The 11531-nt window shown below is 33.4% G+C and overlaps 1 protein-coding gene across 2 annotated transcripts in view; it reads right to left on the bottom strand.

Moving 5' to 3' along the window:
* Window positions 1-674: 674 nt before the first annotated feature.
* The window catches only part of LOC143204048 (uncharacterized), a 188912-nt gene continuing 178055 nt past the window's right edge, over window positions 675-11531 (bottom strand). Inside the window, exons 6-10 of one of the 2 annotated variants that reach the window (XR_013007495.1) lie at window positions 9465-9537; window positions 4629-5479; window positions 2674-4555; window positions 1247-1416; window positions 675-1183 (exon numbers count right to left, since the gene is read on the bottom strand). Coding sequence is in view for 1 of the 2 variants with exons in the window: in XM_076416484.1 (XP_076272599.1) it covers window positions 983-1183; window positions 1247-1416; window positions 2674-2700; window positions 5384-5479; window positions 9465-9537 (567 nt within the window). In the remaining variant the exon portion in view is untranslated. The remainder of the gene's footprint in view (window positions 1184-1246; window positions 1417-2673; window positions 4556-4628; window positions 5480-9464; window positions 9538-11531) is intronic. The other variant, XM_076416484.1, reaches the window with a different exon arrangement.

Here is an 11531-nt window from a genome sequence, read left to right as displayed (position 1 = left end):
GAAATCGCCGAAAAACGGCCGCATTTGAAGAAAAAGAAAGTGCTGCTTCACCAAGACAATGCACCGTGTCACAAGTCAGTGAAAACGATGGTAAAAATCAATGAATTGGGCTTCGATTTGCTTCCTCATCAACCGTATTCTCCAGATCTGGTCCTGGGAAGAAATCTTCGTCGAATGAAGAGGTGATCGCCGAAACTGAGGCCTATTTTGAAGCAAAGGACAAATCGTACTATAAAAATACTATCGAAAAGTTGGAGGGTCGCTAAAATCAGTGTATCACCCCTGAAGGGAATTATGTTGAATAAAAAAAACTAATTTTGCCAAAAAAATGTGGTTTACTATGGCAGGTCCGGGACTTTTGACCTGTTATATGTGCCATGGAATTTATTCAAAACAACTATACTATAGCTTGATAGTATTCACTCAAAGGATATTTTCAAATAGATTCAGTCCACTTTATGTTTCAACTTTTCTATTTTTCTTTTCATATCTCTTTAATTTATAATATTATTAAATTGAATTAATGACTTAATTAAAATGGTATTTGTCTTTTCATAAAAGAGTGCTATTGTAGAAATCGATTAATTTTACTGAATATAGGTGCCATTATTAAATGACGATCTTCAATTAATCGATCAGCCATCTTCGGTTATTTCCTGAAAAAAAAGAACGTCTTAAAGGCAACTATAAAAATATAGTTGATTGTTTTTATTCCATGAAAGCTACGATCAAAAGTCTCTGTTACGTATCTATAAAAAACATGACTCTAGCTACCTATTAATCAATTACAAGTCTTTTGATATGTAGGTTTACCTTAAACTTAGATAAAAAAATATATATTTTATTATACTATAGAATATTGTCTATAAAAAATAACACACAAAAAAGAACGTCACATCTCTATACAAACATTGACATAGAAAACACAACCATCATCAGTTATATCTCTAAATAACGGGAAATGGAGAAGCCTGGAGTATTTTTAGTTCTTCCAGTTGGAATCGAAGCCAGCCGCGCTATCTGAATCGGAATCATTATTGAAATTCGTTAGTGGTAAACTAGTCGATGAATAATTCTTCGTTGGTGCTTTAGGCGTGGTCGGGGTACTGCTCAGTCCTGAATCAATAGCCCTCTTTGAACGTTTCCTGGCTATATATCCCTTGGGTGCACCCATTATGTTCTCCTAAAATACAAAATAAGTTGACAGATATTGGTGAATGAATTGCGATCGGACAAAAGACAATACTTTGTTGACATTATCGGCCGATCCCCATCCTTTGTGCATCTTTTCGCCTGGCGAGTCGCTGGGATTCACGGTTCCGCTGTTCCCAACTCCTAGGAAGTTGCTGAAGGCCTCTGTGGTTTTCTTTACACGTACATTCAAGGAACCGATACGCAGGAAACCTAAATCTTTCTCTGGAGGGGATAAAACATGAATATGGTGAATAATTGATAGTGATATATTCCGGAAAAGATCGTGAATTAATTTTAAGGCATTTGCTTTTAATTTAAGTATTTATTTGATGTATTATGACTTTTCAAAATATTTCATCAAACATTAAGAAATCGTTGGAAATCATTCATAAATAAAATAGAATATACTTATTAAATTTGAAAATCTACTCTACCAGAGTCTGCAGTATCGTTTAGAAAAATAATACGTGAAAAATGTATGCATCTTCACAGCTGAGAAAATATATGTTATTTACAGACCATCAAAATAATTAATAACAGAATATTGTTATACAAGTGGCCGTTGCAATATAAGCATTAAGTTACTCCATCAATCGTTAATCCTTCAAAATTAGTTCACAGTCCCGGTGTTGATGAAGTGCTTGCGCGTATTCTGATAATTTTTGAATAATTGAATGGAAATCCGTTATTTTGTGTAGGGAAATGTAAAAGACGTCGCATTCAACAGTTAGGTTAGATTGTTTAACTGATCAAATTACAGGCAAGCACCTTATATTATTAAATTAAATTATCAGTTATTGTAATTCCCATATATGTAATTTAATTTGTACAAATATTAGGGTAATATATTAGGTCTACAAATTAGTTTTAAAGGATTTTTTTTAATTTGAAGCTTTATTGTGAAAAATCGGTAAAATGCATTTTATTCATAGTATTGTCCATCGATAGCCATTACTTCTTGTCATATTTCAGGTAATTTATGGATTCGATGTCGAAAGAAGTATGTATCTTTTGAGGAAGAACACGAGTCGGTCAATTTTTTACTACCTTCATAACAGACAGGCTACGACTCAAATGTCGAAACAAGTAGTAATCAGAGGGAGTAAAGCTTGGACAATACAGCGGGTGAGGTAGCATTTTCCAATTTAATGTTTCCAAGTATGTATTTACCAGTTTTACAATATGTGATCGAGCGTTGTCATGCCGAACCCACCAAATAAGGGGGGATCCACTTCTCGCCATCAGTAGCAAAACGTTGAGAAAAAAAAACAGTACTGATTTCGCCGTTGATGCATTTCACACATGATCAAACGCCTTTCAATGTCTCTTGGCTTCAATTCATATACCACAGATGTACCCGATGCGATTTAATACACAGTAAAACCCTCTTGTAAATCCTTTAAAATTTATTTATAGGCCTGACAAAAACAATAAGTACACTTAAATCTAAATAACAATAAGGTTATGAATTTTTTTTACCTGTCTGTTTCTTTCGGCCTTTCATTTCTGTAACATAAGAATCAAACAAGAAATAAATAGCATTTAATTTATTTCAAATAATAACACTTGATGTATAAAGTATATGTAGAATGTACATGCAACAACAAAAATACTAGAATAAAATAACAAACTAATATAGATAAAATACAGGATAAAATCATAAAAATACGTAACCATGCTCATTACCCATAACCACATAATATTATCGATTATAAAGCCTAATATATAGGTACTAACAGCGTTCTAAAAATAAAATATAAATGATAATAGTCTTCAAAACTATGACTGCGGATTAGAGTCGTACATACTGACCTGGATGTGTGACTAGAGTCAATTTAAAATTATAGAATTTTTTTTAATACTGGAAAAAACTACAGCTATATACAAATTATTGTTTTCGTGTAATCTAAAGTGTAATTATATATATATATATATATATATATATATATATATATATATATATATATATAGTCTGTTTTATTTTTGATGACTAGTAAATAATATTGTTTTAGTCGTTTTTCTGATTAAATTTTTTAGTTATAAGATTAAAGTTTTAACGTGTTGCCGTGTAAAATATATTACTTTAGTTACGGGAAAAAATCAGCAATACTGCAAAGTATTATATACTAATTTTTCTTAGTACACTTATATTTCCTCTCTTTTTTTCTGAAAATACCACTCTATTATATCATATAAAACAGCTGGCTTATCTCGAAATCAGAAGGACCTCCTTTGAACCAACTTCGAATCCGTCTAAAAAATACGAGGTTCGTTCAAAAGATATGGGACCATAATTCTTTGCCGTGTAGACCAATGAAGATCTTTGTTGTTAGATGTAGCGGGGACGTTATTCGGAAACCGTGATTTGAGTTGCTGACAGTTGTAGAATGAATGAAAACTTACAGTGAGGGTTTTTGGGATTTCACCGCTGTTCAGAAAAATTTGAGGAGAGATGTTGCAACAAGTGTTGAAAATCATGGGGATACTACCAAGCGGATACTGTTGTTCACCTTCAATATCACATCACTGACCACGTATAATAACGGAGTGGTTCACTCGTTTTATAGACGGTGTGAGTGTGCCTACCATCAGTGGTTAGTAAAGAACTATTCTACTTCGAAAAATGGTGACGAGATATATGGATATAAGCATTTGATTGGTATATTCAATTTTGAATTTAAGATATATATTCTGATACAGAAGATGCTAAGAATCAAGTAGAAACAATGGCGTCTGGACACTTCACTGCACATAAAGAAGAAGGCAAACAGTAGTCCATTATTAATAGTATGTCAATTTCCTCGACTTTCTTCACCAAATAAAACGGTCCTGTGGTTGGTCAAGCTCCCTACCCACACAAAACGATTTGAGTGAAGAGCTTGATCTGTCGCGTACCCAACATTTTTCCAACAATGACGATTCTGATTTTCAAATCGATAAATGCAATTTTTGTCAAACCAATGGTTCGATACTTTTTGAACAAACCTTGTATCTTGTTGCTACTATGATACACTCGTGTGTGAAATAGGTACTTAATTTTAAATGTTTATTAAAAATATTTGCAGAATATCGATATATTTTGGGTCAATATATCAATATTTTTAATTTTTCTTAAAAATATCGACATGTCTTTTGTAAAATATCCATTTTTCTCTCCGATATATCGATAATTTTCTCGGCGGCCGACACCCTTAGCGAATATATATTTTCGGGTGAATAACAGTGACATTAAGACATTTGTAGGTTCAAAACTTGAAATCTTTTTTGTAAAGAAACAATCTCGAGTTACCTTGAATCGTTAATATACAATATTTCACTATGTCGATACTTTCACCCATCACTGGTATATAAAACTAACGCGCTTGTTATAGTGCTTAAAATCATAAGGTATCGACACTTTAATATACATTATTTAACTGTGTCGATATTTTCACTCGTCCCTAGTATAAGAATATATATATATATATATATATATATATATATATATATATATATATTACTATGTTGATATCTTCATAAAATTAACGAGTAAACTTGTTATAGTTATAGATACTTAACATCACAAAGTATCGATACTTTAATAAACCAAATTTCACTGTGTCGATATTTTCAATCATCCCTACTATAAAGTTATCCGAAAAACTGATAAATTGATAAACCAAATATTAGAATATTTGTGTTCGCTTTGTTGGTCCTTTGAATCGATAGGTATTATTAAAAACTACAGTTAATTAGAATTAAAAACTTAACAATTGTAATTTTTTTTTATAATTAATAATTTTTTCGATTAATTTTGAAGCAGTCGAAGCATGTTTTTGAAACTCCTATGTTTCAAATACGTTTTACCATAATGCGAGTTAAATAATATATTGTTAAAAATGCGAATGTCAGTCAGTGGTGCCAAATCTACTGAGGTGCTGATGAACGTGCTGGAGGAGAGGGGGGGGGGGGGATTGACGATACGTCCGCATGCAAACACGATGGATTGCTGGCGTGACCTGCGCATGACACTACTTGGCCAATCCCGGGTAAGTAGGGTAGCTTTTGAACAGTTGCTCTACGGGTTGCCTACTGGGGATCATTACGATGGTGGGATGGGATATCGTTTTGTTCCGGAAACTTTTCCCCTTTCTGTCAGCCCGAGCGTGCGCAGAAGCCTTACCATTACCTTGGACTTGATCATACTCACTGCGAAGCAATATTCCTCCGGTCTCTTTTTGCTCCTTACTTATCAGGTAATATTCCGCCATTTTGCCGCTGTAATCCCGAACTTTCGTGTCTGCCTCTGTGGAAAATTAATTATTTACATGCAATATTTTAAAATATGGACTGAGAAGTTCTTGGTTCTTGGAAGTGGGGGGGAGGAGTTTAATGATGCCATTTTTGGTATTCTCAAAATCATCGAGAAAACAAGAGTGTTAATGGTCTAAAATACTTCTTAAGATAAGAACTAGTGATTGATCAGCAGAACTTAAAGACGGCTGAACAGACAATAATGAGTGACAAGTCAAATATTCACAAAATGACCTCGGATCATCATAACATGCAAAAAATAATTGAGAGATAAAATTTGTCCTTGAGAAAGGCTTGTTCATAAAGGGTTTCTGTTACCTTGTGGCCAAAACAACAATAGTGAACTTGGTTAACAGTATTTTTTTACAGAGTTGTGATAACAAGTGATAGTTATGGTGTACAATGATAGTTCACCTGAAAAATATTTATCCAATTATTCAAAAAGTTTAAGAAACTGGAGCAGTATAGGTGTTGTTTATATTAAATTGTTGAGAAAAATATTACTGAATGACCTTCACAATTCGGATTCAACAAGACAAAATAAAATATATTTTCTGATGGCTGCTCAATAGTAATGTCATCATGTCATTTAACATAATATTGCAGTTCCTGTTGATCGGAATGAAACAATTATATGTATACGGGAGGACGTTAGTGGACCTGAAGATAAGTAGTGATTTATAACATCTAACCTTTCTTCGTTATTATTTGTCTAACATCATGTTAGACAAAAAGCAAAATACATTAGAACCAAAATAAAACAACTATACTGGTTAGTCGGAAGATACTCTCAACTTGATCTAAAATCAAAGAGGTTGGTTTATAAGACAATTATAAAGCCAATTTGGACCTATGGGTTGCAAATATGGGGTTGCACTAAAAATTTAAATCAACTAGTCATACAACGCTGTTAAAACAAGGTTCTCCGACTAATTACCAATGCCTATCGCTACATAACCAACGAAGAACTGCACGATGACCTGCAAATCAAATGGATTTGCGAAGTTATCCAAGATTTCGCCTTGAAACACGAAAGAAGATTACTAAATCATACTAACGTGGAAGCAATACAACTGCTGGATAGCGCGCAGGATGTCAAGAGTATATATTGATGTATTTTCTCGCATTCGTCTTGCTTAACCCAAGTACAAATGAAATGTAGTAATAAATTAATTTATAATTAAGATTGTACTAAGCGTATCTAATAAAGATGTAATAAAAAAATATTTGTCTGCAAGCCTCCAAAGACATTTTCAGGTAAATTAAATTTTGCTGAAATATTACCATTACAAATATAATATACATCTTTATAGCAGTTATAAGAATGATTTTATGCAGTTTTGAATTTTTAATTAAATACAGCAGACGCTCGATAAGCAGGTAATAAATACAGAAAGAGTTAAAATGTATATTGTATAGAATATTAACAGTTATAAAATAGTTTCATATAATTTTAATTTGGACACATGGGACATAAGACAAAGTAGAATGCAATAGATAAATGAAAGTCATAGAAGACAAACTAAAGATGAGCTATTTGCAAGGGTGAGATTAAAGAGTGAAATAAATAAGCAAAGGACAATGCAATTTTATTTGCGTATTTTATTGCCTAAATTTTTAGGTAAAGAAATTATTATTTTAATCAGCCTGGTGTATTTATTCGTTTTGTAATATATATTTTAGGTTATAAAGAGAAATATGAACATTAAAATGAAATTAGCTACATAATTTGTCTAAATGTAATATATTTGTAAATATTTTAAAGCACTGATATAGGTTTACTGCTAGGTGTTTAATGATTAAGATGAATATGAAACGATAATGAGGAATGTTTAATACTTTGTTGATTATTGAAAGTTAATGAAAATTGGATAAATTACCTAATTGTGTTCGTTATTGTTTTAATATACTATTTTAATATGCTAAAGTCAAATATCAAATTCAAAATTTTTGTATTGATATATTATTTGTTTTAATATACAAACGTACATTACTTCATTTATTATTCCATACTTATGTTTATAACATAAAAGTAAAGAAACATTATGTATACGTATAACAGGTCAATTGAAAAGTCCCCGGCCTGACACATAGATGGCGCTACTAGAATTAATTCCATACGTTTTTTAGTCAGCCCTAAGCCTCAAAAGATGCGTGTATAAATTTGACAGCTGTCGGACCATTAGTTTATGAATTATAGCATTTTGAGTGTAGCAACTTTCGTTATTGTGAAAAAAATGGACAAAAAGGAATTTCGCGTGTTAATAAAATATTGCTTTTTGAAAGAAAAAAATACAATCGAAGTAAAAACTTGGCTTGATGCCGAGTTGCCGGACACTGCCCCAGAAAAATCAACCATCAAGGATTTGTATACTAAGTTTAGACGTGGTGAAATGAGCACCAAAGACGGTGAACGCAGTGGACGCACAAAAGAGGTTGTTACCGACGAGAATATTTAAAAAATTCACAAAATGATTTTGAATGACCGTAAATTGAAAGTGAATGAAATAGCAGACACTCTAAAGATATCGACTGAACGTTTACATCATATCATTCACGAATATCTGGGTATGAGAAAGCTCAGTGCAAAGTGGGTGCCGCGCGAGCTCACTTTTGACCACAAACAACGACGAGTTGATGATTCGGAGCAGTGTTTGAAGATGATCAAGTGTAATAAACCCGACTTTTTGCGTCGATATGTGACAATGGATGAAACATGGTTCACTCCGAAGTCCAATCATCCGAGTGGACTGAACACGATGAACTCGCTCCAAAGAGTGGGAAAACGCAACAGACGGCTGGAGAGGTTATGGCGTCTGTATTTGGGACGCGCATGGAATAATTTTCATTGAATTTCCAATTAACATTGGACGAAATCGCCGAAAAAATGGATGCATTTAAAGAAAAAGAAAGTGCTGCTTCACCAAGACAATGCACCGTGTCACAAATCAGTGAAAACGATGGCAAAAATCCATGAATTGGGTTTCGAATTGCTTCCTCATCCACCGGTTTCTCCAGATCTAGTCCCCAGCGACTATTTCCTGTTCTCAGATCTCAAAAGAATGCTCGCTGGGAAGAAATTTTCGTCGAATGAAGAGGTGATCGCCGAAACTGAGGCCTATTTTGAAGCAAAGGACAAATCGTACTACAAAAATGGTATCGAAAAGTTGGAGGGTCGTTATAATCAGTGTATCACCCTTGAAGGCAATTATGTTGAATAAAAAAACTAATTTTTCCAAAAAAATGTGGTTTACTATGGTAGGCAGGGAACTTTTCAATTGACCAATGAAAATAATCTTACTTATGATATTCTGTTATAATGTTCAGTAACGTAATAATTTACACTTCTTAATACTTTGTTGTTTATTGAAAGTTAATAGAAATTAGATTTAATTAAATTCAATTAAATAAAATTATGCAAAATGTTAGTGAGTGTTAGTCTTGAGATAGTTTGCATATATTTTAATATGTTTTAATATACAGACATTTATTATTTTATTTAATGTACATTTCTGATGTCATACTGAAAATACTGTGAAAACAAGTTTTAGTAACATATCATTTTTAAATTAGTCCTTTTACTCTATTATGAGAGAGACAGTCCAAGCAATGGACCAGAAAGTAACAAGACTTGCCACTAAATAATCCTGAAATCACATCTGAGGCTTTGAAACACGCAACCCTACTTGTATATGTCTTGGAATATTCTTAATTAAGAAACTATTTAAAAAAGTCTTATGTGCCAATGATGAAGATGACGATATTACCTTAAGTATTAACGGCATCATTTAATAAAATAAACTATTGAAATCACTTAAATATCGTTCGTTAATGTAAATATTTCGCTAATGTGAACAAAACTTGGTTTGAATCAGTTCACATTGAAGAACGTCTGCTGCAAATAGATACAATAATCGATAGTAGTTCGGTCGGATACTTTCCAGTCGTGTTATTATAGTTTTCGAGGAAATACTTACTGTAAACTTCGATGAGTAGTTTGAAGATCTCCTTGTGTCCAAACTGAGCGGATATATGCAATGGGGTGTAACCCTATGAACAAAAACGACGATATCTTACCATAAAAGCTCAAACAATCAGGTTTCAAGATCATTATCGGCAACGACTCAATTCCGACGGAACATTTTTCAACATCTAACGCGTGTTTACGAGTTTTCGTCGCATAGGTCGAAACCCATAGCCCGGCCGCCATAACGTCGTCACGTGGGAAATAGTTTTTTTTAATAATAATTTTCTTTTCGGCTAGGTCCCCCGTATCTCCCTCGCTGTCTCGTTTAAAATCCGTGTAAAGGTGTCCTTTTACTCATGCGGAATGCGGTAGCAGTTGGACATGTCATAATTGCTCATTCTGAGAATCGAGGACGTATTAATGTTGGATGATTTTTTCCAACCATCATTAAACAGGACCGTATTTAAAAATTTAATCAAAATTAAATTTCGTTTATATGTAGTATATATGTATGAGTACACTGGTACTCGATGAATAACTGAAATTACATGTGCTCTCATAAGTTTGTAAGGCTATTGTTAAAATAAACTTCAAAATTACAATACTGGATACACTTTTTCTTTCCATATAGCTCCTAAAAGTTTAAACAAGTCATATATCCATCAACAAATGTATATAATTTAAACTTTTTGTGTTAGCTAAATGGTCAATTGAAAAGTCCCCGGCCTGCCACATAGATGGCGCTACGAGAATTAAATCCGTATGTGTTTTAGTTAGGCCTAATCCTCAAAAGATGCGTGTATAAATTTGACAGCTGTCGGATCATTAGTTTGAGAATTATAGCATTTTGAGTGAAGCAACTTTTGTTATTGTGAAAAAAATGGATAAAAATGAAATTTGCGTGTTGATAAAATATTGATTTTTGATGGAAAAAATACAATTGAAGCAAAAACTTGGCTTGATACCGAGTTTCCGGACACTGCCTCAGGAAAATCAACCATCAAGGATTGGTATGCTAAGTTTAGATGTGGTGAAATGAGCACCGAAGACGGTGAACGCAGTGGACGCCCAAAAGAGGTTGTTACCGATGAAAAGATTTAAAAAATCCACAAAATGATTTTGAATGTTCGTAAATTGAAATTGAATGAAATAGCAGACACTCTAAAGATATCAACTTAACGTGTACATCATATCATTCACGAATATTTGGGTATGAGAAAGCTCTGTGCAAAGTGGGTGCCGCGCGAGCTCACTTTTGACCAATAACAACGACGAGAAGAAGATCAAGCGTAATAAACCCGAGTTTTTGCATCGATATGTGACAATGGATGAAACATGGCTCCATCATTTCACTCCGAAGTCCAATCCACAGTCATTCGAGTGGACTGCACACGATGAATCCGCTCCAAAGCGTGGGAAAACGTATCAGTCGGCTGGCAAGGTTATGGCGTCTGTATTTTGGGATGCGCATAGAATAATTTTCATTGACTATCTTGAAAAAGGAAGGACCATCAACAGCGACTATTACATAGCGTTATTGGCCCGTTTGAAGGACGAAAACGCCGGAAAACGGTCGCATTTGAAGAAAAAGAAAGTGTTGCTTCACCAAGACAATGCACTGTGTCACAAGTCAGTGAAAACGATGGTAAAAATCTATGAATTGCTTCCTCGTCCACCGTATTCTTCAGATCTGGCCCCCAGCGACTCCTGTTCTCAAATCTCAATAGAATGCTAGCTGGGAAGAAATGTTCGTCGAATGAAGAGGTGATCGTCAAAACTCAGGTCTATTTTGAAGCAAAGGACAAATCGTACTAGTAGTATATCACTGAAGGGAATTATGTTGAATAAAAAAAAACTATTTTTTTAACAAAAAAATGTGCTTTACTATGGTAGGCCGGGGAATTTTCAATCGATCTGTTATATTTTAAAATTATCATCAAAAAATATTTCAAAACATAATTTTGATATGTTTTAGCAAATATGCGACACTTGGTTTCGACAATACTATTCTCACAGTTCCCAACTAATGAATGTTGTGCATTTTATTACCTCCACTTATTAATTTTCATTCTAAGTG

Source organism: Rhynchophorus ferrugineus, unplaced genomic scaffold, assembly GCF_030347505.1.
Source record: "Rhynchophorus ferrugineus isolate W39M unplaced genomic scaffold, kcgeb_rfMv2 rfM10, whole genome shotgun sequence".
Taxonomy (NCBI): Eukaryota; Metazoa; Arthropoda; class Insecta; order Coleoptera; family Curculionidae; genus Rhynchophorus; species Rhynchophorus ferrugineus.
The sequence above is the reverse complement of the archived record's forward strand: the minus strand, read 5'-3'. Positions and strand labels throughout refer to the sequence as shown.